General features: G+C 43.9%; 1 protein-coding gene across 2 annotated transcripts in view; it reads right to left on the bottom strand.

The window, feature by feature from the left end:
* Positions 1-6,756: 6,756 nt before the first annotated feature.
* PTPRB (protein tyrosine phosphatase receptor type B) overlaps positions 6,757-15,832 on the bottom strand; it is a 66,705-nt gene continuing 57,629 nt past the window's right edge. For both annotated transcript variants that reach the window (XM_042792926.1, XM_042792927.1), the window contains 3 exons: positions 15,395-15,530; positions 12,128-12,248; positions 6,757-11,078 (listed from right to left, as the gene is read on the bottom strand). In XM_042792926.1, coding sequence (XP_042648860.1) covers positions 11,056-11,078; positions 12,128-12,248; positions 15,395-15,530 — 280 coding nt within the window. In that variant the 3' untranslated portion in view covers positions 6,757-11,055. The remainder of the gene's footprint in view (positions 11,079-12,127; positions 12,249-15,394; positions 15,531-15,832) is intronic.

Here is a 15,832-nt window from a genome sequence, read left to right as displayed (position 1 = left end):
GCAGCTGTGGCACCAGGTCCTCACCCAGCCCTGCCCCATCGAGTTCATACCATGGTCTTAAATATAAGGAGGACAGTGGGAGAGTGGCCTTAGACCCTCACACAGATTAATGATCTGCTCTTGTGTCATCCTTACTTTTCAGACTAGTGCTAGGATAAACTGTTTGCTTCAAGATCCCATCTTGCCCAAATCCCATATTTCCTACCACTGACATTTAACAGAAACCATGGTTAGGTCACACTGACTTGTGTGGCAAGTGAGACCATTCACAGCGTTTGGGGGAAAACTTGATTTTAATACTTAATTGTGAGTATTAAGTTGGAGGCTAGAGGGCCATTGTGCTGGTTTTGGCTGGAGTAGTTACTTTTCTTCACAGTAGCTAGTATGGGGCTATGTTCTGGACTCCTGCTGGAAACAGCGTTGATAACTCATGGATGTTTTAGTTATTGCTGAGTGGTGCAAGTCAAGGCCTTTTCTGCTCCTCACTCCACCCCACCAGCGAGCAGGCTGGGGGTGCACAAGAATTTAGGAGGGGACACAGCTGGGACAAGCTGATCCCAACTGACCAAAAGGATGTCCCATACTGTATGACATTCATGCTCAGCACATAAAGCTGGGGGAAGAAGAAGGAAGGGGGAGGACGTTCAGGGTGATGACATTTGTCTTCCTGAGTAATGGTTACGTGCTGGAGCCCGGCTGTCCTGGAGATGTCTGGGCCCCTGCCTGCCCGTGGGAAGGGGTCAATGAATTCCTTGTTTTGCTTTGCTTGTGTGCACAGCTTTTGCTCTACCTGTTAAACTGTCGTTATCTCAACCCATGAGTTTTCTCACATTTACCCTTCCGATTCTTTTCCCCATCCCACTGCAGCGGAGTGAAAGAGTGGCTGGGTGGTGCTTAGTTGCCAGCTGGGGTTAAATCACGACAGCCATTAATTTCTTCTGGTTAAAGGCCATTGCACAAGCAGCCTTTGAAGTTCAATTACTTCAAGGCCCATATAGCACCCAAATATGTCTGTCTCTCTGGTGTTAGGTTTAAAATGCACCACTGTATTCTATAGCATCTTGCATGCCATCTGTTTTCCAAATCACTTTCCTCAGCTGCATTATTTAATTACCGATATAAGAACTAGAGGGGGAGGATATGGGGGTGTAGGTAAGGGACATTTATTTGTGAAGTGCCTGCACCCAATTTTCCTTTTCAGTGTGCAGGTACTCGAGGACATAAGGTAGCATTTCAGGAGCAAAGGGGACCTGGTCACACTAACAAGACCCCCAGCTTACCTGTCTCTCAACATAAGGCATGAACCAATATTGATCTTCCTCCTGTTGTCCCAAGCTTTTCTTTCCTTTCTCTGGTCCCCTCTTCTTCGAGTTTGTTTCCCAGCCTTCAGTCATACTTGCACCTATGGGAAAGCCAAAGTTAGACCCACTTTTTTTCAAATCCATCGCTCCTGTTCTTCACTGATGCAGCTGGCAGGCTGGGAACCAAGCTGAGTTTGAATCTTGTTTTCTGGGGGAAGCCTGGTGGGACTTAGGAGGGGCGGGAGCTCTGCCAGAGCTGTTGGGCTGAGGGAGTGGGGAAAGGTCTGAGAAGCAAGAGGAGCAATGTCTGACAACCCGTGCCCTGCCAGCCTGTGTATGCGTGAAAACCTCAGTCCGTCTCTCCTGTGACAGACTGGGGAGGTTAAAAATAGCCATTTGTTTTCACTGATGATAAGGTAATTTTAACATAGATCAGTTCCCCCGTCTCTTGTGCCGAGTGGCAATAAGCAGAGGGATGTGGGAACAAGTAGGCAGCACAGGGGCTGGAAAGGAGGAGGCGGGCGAGAGCTGCTTCCTTGGGGATAGCAGTAGCTTGCACAGACGATTCAAGTGTGGTTTTCCCCAGTGAGGCTGAGTGAGGAAGGAGGAGTGGGTCCCGCCTCGCTGTGAGAACCTCTTGTGAGAGGTGTGTCAGCTCCCGCCTGCGCCACAAGGTCCCAGCAGCTCAGTCCCCCCACCCAGAGGATGGCGGGGTCTGGTCCCAGCAATCGCACCATATGGCTCTTCACAGGCTTTTCTTTCATCTGGTCTCTGATGGCGTGTCGGATAGAGAAGAGAAATAAGTAAAATAAAAATAAAACTGAAAAAAACGTCACTACAAGGTTGGTGGAGGTCCTTGGTGACTTTATTCTTCTTCCTAGCTGCCTTTCCATCCCAGCATGGCTGTATGTGCATTTTTTCCCACTGAGATGGATACGTCTTCCCTAGACAAGAGAAGTAGAAGTTAGCCATATTTTCTGCCTTTTCTCTTTTTCCTCTAATGTGCTCAGTACAACAAGATGTTTAGGTTTAATCCCACCAAAGCAACTGAAATTCGTGCTGAAGAACATTCCTAAGTCAAGGATCTGAAATCTTCTTACCTGCCCTGGTTCATTAACCACAAAATACTTGACACTAGCTCTTCCTTTTGCTTTTCCCCTCCTCCGTTTTTGCCATTGAAATTTCAGGCATCTTAAAGGCAAGATTTCAGCCACCCTGGGAGCTGCTGGAGTGGGCTGGGGGAATCGCTCGTTCACCAGAATGTTTACAGAAAATTTGTCACAGCCTGACCAGATTGAATTGGCATGATGTGTAAAGAAACAGGGTCCTCGGGTATTTTTAGTGCTCTCCAACCTTTCTAGAACAGATCTGTAGGGCATTAATTAATTCCAGTTGTCTGCCAGTTCATTTTCTTGAAGTTGGATTCTCACAAATAATTTGGCTCCAAGTGTCTTTTAGATCCAGTGATAAGATAACAGGATGCTGACATTTATTCCGCCCGGTGTCTTGAGCATATCTTTTATGATCTGTTTGATACTTTGGACATTGTATACCTCTTTATTACCTCTGCGAGTATCTGTCTTTTTCTCCTAGTGGTTTCATTACTGCTACGTTCATCATTGACAGGCAGGAGAAATGCCCCCAATTAACACATGTACCTTTCTGTATCTGTCCTTTATTTGCACAACATTTTCTTCCCTAGCCAAGCTGCATGGAGCATTCTGACCACCTTCACTTTGCTTTTTGCATCCAATTATTTTACTCTGTGTTTTTACAGTGTAGCTCAGCTCATACCAAATCTATTTGGGTAGTTTTACTACATGCCATCTGGTCTGTGTTTGATTTTCCAGGAAGCTTGGGCTTTCTTATCCATAATGTCACTAGTCTCTCTTTCTTTTTTTTTTTTTTTTTTTCTAATTTCAAAGTTCTTTACTCTCTGTGGGATGGAAAACAGAATTGAAGGGCCTTCTTTCTGTGCTGGCTGTACTACAGCCTCAAACTTGGTCTGGGCAAAAACCAGATGCGTTTGTCCTGTGTATCCAATAGGAGTGGGAGATATCTTGTGATTATAGTGGGAACAGATAATTTTTAAAACTTCTAATATTAAGTTTGCAAAGTGTAAATGATTTTTGTAACTTTGCGTCATGTGGAAATGCAAGCAAATAGATTTGAAATATATCCCCATTCCTACTGACATATATGTGTGTGTCTATGCTGAGGACAAGGAGCATTTCTAAAGGAGTATGTATTCCCTGCTGCCTCTTTCATGCTTGCAGACAGATGTAGGGTGCTAGTGTCCTGTGGAGCCACTCAGTGCAGTTGCTTTCCTCTCGCAAGAGGCCTCTGGCACTACTTTCCACCAGCACTTTACTGCCCTGATGATTAATAGAGCCACTTCAGCTGCAGATCTCTTGTCCTCACCAGTTGCAGTCCTGGGGAAGAAGCTGAACTACTGTGAGAACCGGGCTTCTGACAGACATGATGCAAATGACAGACCTCTCTCTGAGTGTGACTCCAAAGGGCATCGCTTACATTCAGAGCTTTGTTCTGAAAATGTGGAGCAGCTCCTGAAGAGATGGGAGCGTCCGAAGCCTCCGAGGAGGCCTCAGGACCACCTCCACTGGGCAGGATGAAGATGCTCAACTCCTAGTCCATCCCCAAGTGTGACCAGGATACAGGGATAGTAACCAGTTCATTTAAGCCCATGGATGTCTACATTAGGCACTGTAGATGTCAACTTTGATGACTGCTTTGTTGATCTAACCACTTTCTGTGTCTTTGATGAAAGACAGACACTTCTGGGATATGGATCTTCCTACACCCTCTGGTGGCCTGGGGTCTTAAGATCAGTCTGGGATGATTACCGCAGACAGACATCTCTCTGCTGGAAATGTGTGTGTGTGATCAGATGGGAACACTCGTAGCATTCGCTCATTCTCCACAGTCAGTGAGCTTCTCCAGAAGGTACTGCAGACCTGAGAAGCCAGAGGTGACTGCCACAACAGGTTTGAGGAGAGAGAGGGAGACAGGGTTAGGCAATTGCATGGCCATTGACTTTTCAGTGCAGCCTGTATATGGCACATGTAAATCACAGCTATTTAGGTGCCTGGCTCCCATATCCAAGGCAGAAAGTGATTGTGAGCTGGTAGAAATGCTACAGCTCCACTAGAAGTGGAGACAATGACATAGTGAAGGCACGTTGTTCTCCACATGAAGGTTAAGTCTGACCAAATCAAAAATTATGCTTCTGATACCCACCAAAGGCCTTTTATGGAGGTGTTATATCAGCCTGACCATCAGCTTGCTTCTGTTCAGGTTCTGGACCTATGCCCTAAGGAGGGCGCTTGGTCGTCACTCAGCAAAACATGTCTAATGTTAAGGGCTGTTGCAAACCAGCCCAGTCAAGACAGGTAGGTAGAAAAAGCATCCATTAGAGCCAGCACATGAAACAAGGCTGCTGTGAGACACATCTCCTGAGGAGGGGTTCCCTCATCTCACCCCTTTATGCCTGTGCCCTGTCTTTTAGAGAGGACAGTGCCTCTTCTCAAGCTATGGATGAAGATTTATGTGAGCAGAAACACCTGGTTTCGGGCCCCTTCTTGTCCTGAGAGGACTCAAATTGCAACAAAACTGCTTTCACCATTAGTAAGAGGTAGCTGCTCCAGCTGCTCTCCACTTGGCACATAGGCAGGCCTGGGTACATCAACAGCAAAGACAAGCAAGGACGCAGCGTGTAACTTGGCAGGGATTTTGGCATGAGCGTGGGGAAGGCCGTGTACAAAAATGTCTGGCCCGGCTGCCGCAGCGCTTGCCAGCGACGCTCGGTGCCCAGCATTCGGCTCGACTGCTGCACAAGGCCATGGCTGTCACCCTCCCGGCCTGGCGCTCGGCTGTGCTCTCACGCTCTCGGCCCTTGAGGCTGGGAATGGAGGCACCCGGAGGGGCAGCAAGCTCGGCTCACCCAGCACACAGCGGTGCCAGCTGGCAGGGCCAGTGAGCCCCCACCTCGCGCCTCCGCGGTCACCCCCTCCTGCCGCGGCCCCATAGCTCCATGATGGAAGGCCTCAGCATGGAGGGAGGAACTATGGCGGTGCTGAGCTCCAGCTGGGCTTCCTCATAGTTTCTTCTCTCTTTGACTCCTGAAGCCGCGCGCACCCGTCTGGAGCAACTCTGGGGGCCCGGACATGCTCCAGCCACCCCTTCCAGCTGGGAATTTGGGTCAGAAGGGGTGGGGAGGGCAGCCTGCAGCTGGGCTCGGCATAGACCCTCTCCATGCTGGTGGTGAGGACCCTGCCTGGTCAGCAACAGCCCTCAGGGGGACTTTGGCCTCTTCTGGGGACCCCAGGACTCTGCGACAGCAAAGCTGGAGGTGCTAAGGGAATGTTTCGCCTGGAGACTTGAAGACTTTGAGGTCTGCAAAAAGCTTTGCCCTCTTGCACCTTGGTGCCTCCATGCCTGTTTGGTGCTGCTGACCACTCCAAGCCTCTGGGAGCAGGCACCACCCATCATCCCAACCAAAGCTGCGTGTTGTGGAGAGGTTTCACGTGATACAAATGGCAGTTAGCATCTAACTTGGGTGCAAGGAGGCCGTCAGATACCTGCAGGAGCCAGACCCCAAAAAGCATGAGGCACACGTGGCCTGGTCGTGCAGATACAAACAGTGATGAAGGCCCCGGGGCTGCTTGTGCCTGAGTACAGCTCTGGGGTAAGCTTTTATATCACAAAGAGAAAAATCTAACAGCTCCCTCAGCCTTCAGTACACATCCCCTCAGCAAAGAGCTCGCAGTACAAAATAGAAGCTAATAAATCATTCTTCCTTTTAAATAAACAGAATTAACTTGTCCTAAACTCTTCTGATGACAAATAAGGAACAACTGTGTTGGCAATAAGCAGGCTACTGCCAAGCACCCTGAACCCACAAGAATGCTAAGGGTTTTTAAGCATTGTGGAGAGAGGGAGGGGAAGAAATATATTTGTTAAAAAGCATGGTTCACATCCTTGGGTGTTAGGCAGTGACGGACCTCCAGTGCGGTGTTAATTGGTACAACTGCCTGGTGAAATGTCTCTAAAACAACAGGCACTCAAGTTCAAGGCACGTTGTTTTTTTCAAATACCCATTGCATAACTCAGGCAGTATTTGGTTTATTAAAGGAGGCGGGCAGTGAACTGGGGAGGCGAAGGGAACAACAGTATCTTTCCGCATGGACACTAATCCGGCCAGTGGGCAACAGCAGAGCCCCCTTTCCCTCAACAGGCTGAGCCTTCTGATGAATTTAATGTTCTCTGAAGACCATCTCACTTGAAATCAAACTCATTTATGACCTTTTCTCTGAGCAGCAGGACAACAAAATCCATAATGCAAAGGCAGTCAAACAGAAGACAAGGACGTGATTTTTTTTTTTTATTGAATGTTTTATTCATGAACTATTTATAAAAATTGTAAAATACACTCAAATATATTTGATTTGTTGACTGTAGCTAAAAATATAAAAATATACTTAACAAATACATAAATTAAATTGACAATAGTAGCACAATTCTGTGTTCACCCAGTGTTTGTTACGAACACAAACAGAAGCAATTATATAGCATGTGAGAATGGAGTATGTGCTGAAGATGTTTTTCAGACACTTTACTCCAGGCACTGGCAAAGAATTTATGACTAGCCACATTTCAGAATTGTGGGTTTTTTCACTATAACATACTGCCCTGCTGTAGAGCAACATATATATTTAGCTACTTGGATGTTACAGTATTTCTTTAGCTTTCAAATAAACCAAGAACCAACCAAATCATCACGCAAATCAGTATCTACCAGCATCACTGACACTGTATGTGCCCAAATTCCACAGCATTTGCTAAATTTAGCTAGTCCCTGGTCTCCAGTATTTCCTGCCAGTCTTAAAAACCGAATCCCAGCCTGAACTAACTATTGATCTGTGAGGTCGCTGGTAACAGACCAGTTTGCTTTGGCCATAGTGGTGCTACCAACAGATCAGGAGTTTGATTTTGTCAGCCTAAGAGGGACAGTCGAGGGCACGAGGTCCACAGCGAGCTGCCTAAGTACTGGAGAGCACACTCATCTTCTCTTCAGAGCTGCAGCCTCCTGGGACTACAGGTCCCAGGGCTCACAGCTCCAGAGCCCGAATGTCTGTGACAGGGCTGTCGGGGGAGTGGTGGTCACTCAGTATTGCATTTTATTCACGCAAACGACACGTCTGAAGTACTGAGTGAAATCTGGATAAATGTGAGCACCTGCCACCCCACTCCTTGGTAGTGAAGCTGTGGCTGCAGTAGGCTGTCTGATCTGTGGCTCTGGGAGGAGATGCTTGTGATTATAGATAGAGTAATTAGATGGTTATTGTTCTCATCCCTCTAGCCCATATATTAGCTGCTAGGCTGAGGAGCATGGCCAAGTGCTCATGTACTCCTATCTGTCCAGTATTTAACTTTTTGCTTTCAAAGTCAAAGCGTAAATAACCATATACAATACATAAACTTAAAGCTCACACATTTTCTTTTCTCTGTTCTACAACTGAAAGGAAATTCATAGTTTATCATGGCATAAAATAATATTTCTGGTAATTTGAGGCACGTATATAAGCTGTATAAATAACTATAGCAGCAGAGAAAAATGTATAAAGTTGCACTTTTATGACATCTTCACAGTATGCCTATTTCTCTCACCCACTTTTGTGTTCCATTAGTAACAAAAAATATCATCTATCAACTTCAGCTATGCAAAATCTTTTTTTTTTTTTTTTTTCCTACAATCGGTAGTGGATCTTGTAATTGTATTGCACAGATTAAAAAAACATTTATTACAATTTTTTCATTATTAAATAACTTTCCATACAAAAAATTTGAATTAACCTAAAAGCCCAACCCTGCAAGTGCTTCAGAAGTGGAATGATATTCTTCAGGCAAGCATTCCAGTTGACTTTCATGGAAGTACTCAGGTAGCTTTGTAGACAATGCAGATTCACAGGACTGGGCTCCAAGTGTGCAAATCTTAGCTTACAGATCAGCGACAAGACTAGCCTTGCTTTATAACATTATTATTGGGAAACATCAAGAAGGGAATTCTGAACATCATTCGTGGACATTCAAAAGAGAAACATCCTCTTCAGCAGAGGATGTCTTTTTCCTTAAGAGCTCTCTTTATTCAGTACATAAGCTCCTTCAAGTCCATTCTTGTTACATTAACAATTTCCCGTTAGTCCTGTTATTCAGCTTAGAGGCACAGTAAATATAATTAATTACACTGATAAGTAGGTGTCTTATATAAAAACAAAATGCTACATAGATACTTTTTACTTATTCTCAGTGGATTTACACTGGTTTCATGTGAGCAGAATTGGCTAGAAAGCAGAACCAGAGCAATAATGTGTGTGTACAGTCTCACACGTGACCTAGCTAGGCAGAGATGTAAAGCTGCTCAAGAGCATTGTGCCAGAGTGTTTAAGGTCATCTGTCATGTTATTATGCGATGAGGAGGAAGAGGCTTATGAACTGTGTCCATTATTAGCTAAGAGAAAAGATGAAAATAGCTGTCTGCTACAACATCATCATTTTGGGTGCACATTTGTGAACTCTGTAGATGTGGAGGAGGGAGCTGAGAAACAATGTTAAAAAAAAAAAGAGCAGAACAATGTGTGTCTTTCTGAAAATGATGAACAACACGCATACATAGTATACAATCAGACTTTCGCCTTCAGATCATATATTATTGAGCGAGTTCCATTTCCCTCAGCATAAAAAATGACACAGTGATACATAGTGTGAGATAATTTACAGGGTACATTTGGTATGTCTTCACAGTGTAATTGGACTGCTGGTAACTAACATGGTGATCTTTGTTCCGCAGCTACTGCTGAGAAAAAAGAGGACTAAATGCAGCACACGTAACACAATGGCAATTTTCATGATGCCCTAAGTTCAGCTGTTATTAGCAGGGTCAATGATCAATTTAAAGCTGCCATGCTTGTTTGTCTTTGCTTGCTAACCTAGAGTCTACCTAGCAAAGGAAACAGAGAAAAAAGGGCCCTGCAGAAAATGTGCACATTTCTTTGTGGTTTTGCTTAGATTTCCCTCTGTGAAAACGGCTTCCACTATAATACTAGTTCCCTTCTTCAGATTCCACTAAGGGTGGTGAATCCTCAGTCAGGTACTTGGGTGTATTGGCTGGTTCTCAGGAGGCCTTCAGAAATACTTACTTCTCTCCAAAATAAAAGTGAAATTTAGGCACTTGTCTTCAGCTGCAGGCTGTTTTCTCTAGGTAAAGTATGGGTAGATATATGAAAGGAGAACTATTAAGCCCTTCCTTCTTTTTGCGATGGAGAACTGTGTGCCACCTCTTCGCTGTTTGAAGAGCGTTTTATGAAGACAAAGAATAGCTGAACAGAGCGTTCAGTCCCTTGAATGAGAAGCCTCTTTGCAGAGGAGAGAGGATGTGCCTAATCTGCTTGGCTGGGCAGGATACCTGGTGAGTGCTATTTGATTGTCCTTCTTGACAATCACTAAATGCTTTGAGTCACCTGATGGTCAGCACAGCACAGCCCAGCCAGCCTACATCCCCTGGTTTACTGATGAGCCTTTTTCTATTCCAGCTGCCCTTGTGGCACTGACATCAGGCAACACGTAAGTGGAGGAGTCTTTCTGTGAGGACATGCTGGGGCCATGCTTTCCCTTTGTGAAATCAAGTGGCATTCGAAGGAGACCAACCCTTGGGCCAGCACAGCTATGCTGCAAGCAGTTTAAGGACAAAGCCAGTTGTGCAAACTGTAGGCTGTATACCTTGACGTGTCTTTTTTTCAATATGTTTATAATCTCTCTACTTTTTTAGCAGTTATGGTACAGCATTGTTTTTATTGAGCTATGGATGTTGCCAGACTTCACATTCTTACAGGGCTGTTAACAAGAATGTCTGAGGCATTTATCTGAACACTCTTCTTATAATTATCCGTGCGTGAAAATGCACAGACACGGGCTGTGATCTGATTCTGCTCTCTTAAACCAGTGTAAAAAAATCAGAATGTGACCTGTCTCCCCTCAAAGCATGTGGGGAGGGAAAAGGTCTGCTAGACTTCACGGCAGTGTGTGGTGTTTGATATTTTTCTACTATGTCACATTAGACTGAAACAGTTGCTTCTAGTGAGGTGGACCCTGTTTTGCTTGGCTGTTAATGGATTCTGTAAAAGGTCTGCCATTGTGTTATGGGTTATACCCATTTTCATCAGATGAAAAGCAGTAAGTTTAAAGTGTAGAGTAGCATTGTAATTCCTATACAGGACTACTGTTCCCTTGCTTAATAGTAGCTTATTTCATCTCGCAAACACTGAACTAGTTAAAAAATAAAATTAGGTTCTCCTTATAGGATTTTTCCCGTGTGTTACATGCCAATACTGCCCTAAACACAGCAGTCCTGTTAGCCATACAATTTAAAATAGTTTATGTAGAACAGTTCACAAAAACTGTGATAAGAAAAAAATATTATCTGAAGCCTAATATTAATATAAACAATATAGAAAAAAATTCATATTTACATAATGCCAAAATACAATTATATACATTAACATCTATTACACTTAAATTATATATCTTTAAAAAAAATCACCAGACCAATAAATTATACACAGTCTCAACAGAAAGGTCTGGCACCTTTCTAGTGCATGAAATAGATACATAAAAAAAACAAACAAACAAAACCCTTAGTTAACAAATGTAGTCACAAAAGCAGATGTCTGTAACATTCTTAGTGCCTTGAATAAACAGCATCTGAAAGCAAGGAAAACTGAGATTAGAAAAAATAAAATAACCCAAGTGGCCTCATGTTCAACTCTGCCAGGTGACTACAGTGCTCTCAAAGGTGGTTGTGTGGCAGCAGTGCTGGCTGGTGACTGATGCGACAGCTAAAGAGCAGTTCCCACCTCCGCTTTTGCTAGCACTCCCAACTTGTGGAACCCTGATTATTTCAGTCCTTGGCCTCCTCAAAGCCTGATCTACCTGTTGATGACAACTGTGATTTCTGTGGGCTAGATCAAGAAAATTATTTTGATCTCTCATCATATAATCTCAATTCCTAATGTCTGAATTTGAGGAGCTACCGAGATCCTGCTGTCTGATTCTGAAAACTTCTGCGGCCCTTAGGAATCAGCCCCACCAGGACACACAGGCCACCTCTGCTTATAACTTCTCCAGACTGGTCCTCTGGCCATGAGAACAGGAGGTGCAGGGCAGTGCTAGTGCCAGGTTTGCTACTCCCGCAATTCTTATTGCCAAGGGACCAGTACAGGCTAAGAAAAAGAGCCTACAAGAATGGAGAGTTGGGGAAGAAAGAAAGAGCACAGCCTTGGACACCTACACTGCCCAGTCGAGGCAGATGTGAAGTCTAAGGCTGCCTATACGGTCGACAGCAAATGGGGGTGATTCAGAACAGAAACTGAACTCGATGAATGACAGAAAAGCCCAGGCAGTGGCCTCAGTGTGCTTAAAAGTGGATGGTGTAAACACTGGTGAGGTAAAGGATGAGGCCAATAACATGATAGGAAAGGGGTTCTGTCCCCCCAACACCACAGGAGTCATGAAGTGTGAGACAGGGAGAGTATGAAGATAGGGTGGGAACACGAAGAGATGTGATAATGACTACTAATGGATTAAATAAAGATGCGATTGGAAGAGTGACAAGAGCAGAGGAGTGAACAAATAAAGGTCCAGGAAGAGAAAAAATATTGATGGCAAGGGATAGCACAATTTTCCCCCTCAATTACACTGCCAATGAGCTATTACATTTGAAACATTTTACAATTTGATAGGCTTGCACTTACCTCTGTGATACTCTGGATTCACATTTTCATATATTGGAAACAAGGGATTTTCTTGTTCACTGCGAAGTTTTCTGGCTCTTAACACATCTCTCACACATTGATGTAGATACACATATTGACACTGCAAAAGAATTTTTTTTTAAGTCACTCTGGAAAACTTTGTAATTTATTTTTCTGTATTGTGAAAAAGCATTACAGGCTAGCTCCCTCGCACAAAATCAAGGGTGGTGTTAAAAATGAAAACATAGTTCCAGAATTAATTTCCTTTTCACACTAGTAATATAGTAAATTTTTGTGATCACCTGTTTTTAGAAATGCTACCAGTAAAACATAAATGAACATAATATGTTTTGACAGATCATGTAATAAGTCAAAGCTCTATCAACTGTATGGCATAATTTGAGATGATGCTGTGCTGGATAGCTACGACTTCTGAATGCTTTGGTATAAGTACATGTAACAGAATCAATATGTACAGGGAAGCACACAGAGGAGACAAACAATTTCCTGATTTTTTGTTCTGAGAAGAAATATTTTCCACAGAATTTTATCATAATATATAAATATTTCATAGAACTTTGATGAACTCAAATTTTCTGGCAAAAGCAGTATTTTTACGATCCAGCAAAGTTGTAAGATTGCTTCTGACTATGCGGCAAATGACAGACTGTCTTTTCTGAAGAGTGCCTTTCATAGAAGGGAGTTAAGATGACATTCACAACCCAGGCAGGGAGGGTCAGCATGTTGTTGACTATTTATCAAACTACTTTGACAGAACAGATTGACAAATCCCCATGCTTTGCTACTCTTCGTGGTTTATGACATGGGTCATTATCGTTTTTTGATTAGCATAGCATGGTACCCCAAAACTAGGCCAAGCATCTTCATATATCAAGGTGTACCTTTTTAGTATTACTTTTTCCTCAAAGACATAATTTCACCAATAAGCATATGCATTTTCTCCCCCCATATCTTTACCTAATTTTCACAAGAAATTCAGCTATTGACCTGTGCATTATTCTCAGTGCTCTGGCTCTGGGGAAGTGAGGATGCCTGCTGTTATGCACATATGGCTGCTGCCTCTGTGGAGCATAATCCTGCACCCCACCCACCAATTCAGTGGAAAGTTGGCCAGGGCCTGGAGACTTCCTTTGGCAGTGACCATTTGGGACTCAAATGGTGGGCAGTTTCTCTGCCCATGTTACAGCTGCTCTGCTAAGCCCACTGCCTTTGCAGCTGATGGGCACAGTTTTCTGTTGCTCCTCTGCACATCTCCAGCTGCAGTGTCTTGTTTTAAATAACTTCAGCCAAGTCTGAAGCAGGGGAAATGTTTTGTTGCTGATGTTTTACTGTAACTGCATAACACCAAGCAGGATGTTGCTGTGACCTTTGGCTGGAGCATCTCATTGCAAGCAGCCCTATATGCTGGCCTGTGCGCCCCAGTGGGATTTGGCTTCTACCACATCAACAGAAGGGGACCTAGCTTTTATCTCAACCCCCAAACAGATTGTGGAAGTCAAGACATGAACAATATTGCCAGGAACTAGGGTTGTCACACATAAATGGAGTTTGTGGAGCAGATCTTTGGTTCCCCTTCTTCCCAGCTCCTTTACTTTTTCTTAAAAGATGTGTAAGAATTACTTCATAATTCACTGCTCATTGCAAAGTTTGACTCATCATAGAACCCCAGGATAAATTTATCATTTTCTTGCAGAGAATGAGAGATTGCATTGCTTGTGCTCTAAGCTACCTTGATGAAAGGCAGTTCCAAATCAGGAACCATATACATATGCAACTGACAATTCAGATTAGTAACTTGCTGAGAATACAACACCTCAGTGGCTGTGCACTGACACAGCTACATGATCAGTCTACAAGTATGTTACAGCTCAAGTGGGGTGAGTATGAGTGAGCTGCAAAAGCTTTTGTCAACCTGTCTCTGGGATGATGATTGTGAATCCTTCCAGGGGGGTCTAGTTACAACAGGGATCTGGGTAAGACTTGAGACACTGCTGGTTTGGGGCAGAAGTGAATGTAGTGCTGGTAGTGGGAAAGTGGGGTGCTCCTCACTATTGCTGCAGATATTTTGCTTGGGTCTGGTTGCCTTTTGACTTAGGTGTCACTTCAAGCTCATGCCAAAGGTGGGCTTTGTATCACACAACTTCTACTGTCTGTAAGCCCAGTATCAGATTTAGGCTCTTGAGGTAGTTGTCTGTTTTGTAGTCAGGGAAAAAGAGCCACCCTCCTGAGATGCCTGTCTGCCTTTGCTGACTGCAGCTTGTAGGAATGTAGAAGGTGAAATGGATCTGTCTCTGAGGATGCCCAGACCAGGCTGAGAATCTGTCTCACCTCCAACACGAGGTCCTCTGTGATTAAGATGGTTCCAGGAAATCTCTCTTTTGCATTCCCAGTTGAGCCTCTCTTTATACTCATGTGTGAATTTTACATCTATCAGGAAGCGCTGTCACTGATATTTTCATTTCCAAATTGCAACAGAGCTCCATTAGTATCAAGCTACAGGCAGACCCATCAAACTTGTTCTGATTCCTTTATTAACAATTCACAGGGAAAATGTAAAGATTGCCTCCACAACTCGCTTTTATTAAATCAGCTCCTAAGTGTTTAGCTCCTATTAAAGTGATTTTCTTGCAGTTATAAAAGTCTAGAACGAAATCCCAAACATGTATTTTTTCTGCACTGTGAGAATAAATGTACTTGCTTTTGCATAGTATGTTAGGAGAATGCTGATCAGCTTTCCGATACTGTTAATGAAAATGACAGAGCAGCTCAATAAAAATGAACTGCAATGCCACAAGATCACAGTGCTTAGTTTTAAAATTATGTACATCTAATTTTCTTTGCCCTCCATTTCTTTTCCCTATTATGTTGACCTATCTGCCTGGTTTAGGCTTGTCTTCCAAACATATCCCTGAAGGACCTATATCTGCTCAAAGCTCATTTACTGGACACTGCACTAACACAACAATGTGTTAGGCACCTGCTGCATAACAATGCTGGGGTGACTGTGGGCCAGTGCCAATAGGAGAAATCTATAGGAAGCATAGCTACCACTTGTCATGGTTTGGACCTGCTGTATTAGAGACAATGGAAACAATCCTGAACTAAAAATTCTCACAGAGCAAAAATATATCTATCTAGTATTTCCCAGTGGAGTAACTGTGAAGTGCTTTGAGAGCCTTTAAGATGAGACTGATTATACTACACTGCAGCTGGTGTTGCTGTATGTGTAGGCTATCCAAAACTTACCTCTGTCTGAACCATGTGAACCCGGTGAAGCCTGAGATCATGTACTGCTGCGTAAATGTCCACGGTGTCCTTTGAATCCAGTTGCTGCAGAATTCGGTCCAGTGCAATGAATGTGCCAGTCCGGCCAACACCAGCACTGGAAAACAACCCAAAAGATTTAAAAGGAGATGGATCAAAGCATTCACTATCTTCATATGATACTTCTGTAAAGTTCAGATCTCCAGGGCGAGAAGCTCATTGTTCAAATGGCATCTCGGGGACTTCAAACACTTTATAGTGGAATTTGTTTAGGAAGGAGGGAAGGATAGCAATGGTAGAGGTATCTCTGCTTACTGCCCTGTGGCGGTGTGCTCCCCCTGCCCCTCCTCTCCCCTGCTTAAGCCATAATCACCAGTGGGGGTTGTGATGGCTGCATCCAGCTTACTCTGGACTTTGGGG

The sequence above is a fragment of the Tyto alba genome, unplaced genomic scaffold (assembly GCF_018691265.1).
Source record: "Tyto alba isolate M040663 unplaced genomic scaffold, T.alba_DEE_v4.0 Super-Scaffold_2, whole genome shotgun sequence".
Classification (NCBI taxonomy): Eukaryota; Metazoa; Chordata; class Aves; order Strigiformes; family Tytonidae; genus Tyto; species Tyto alba.
The sequence above is the reverse complement of the archived record's forward strand: the minus strand, read 5'-3'. Positions and strand labels throughout refer to the sequence as shown.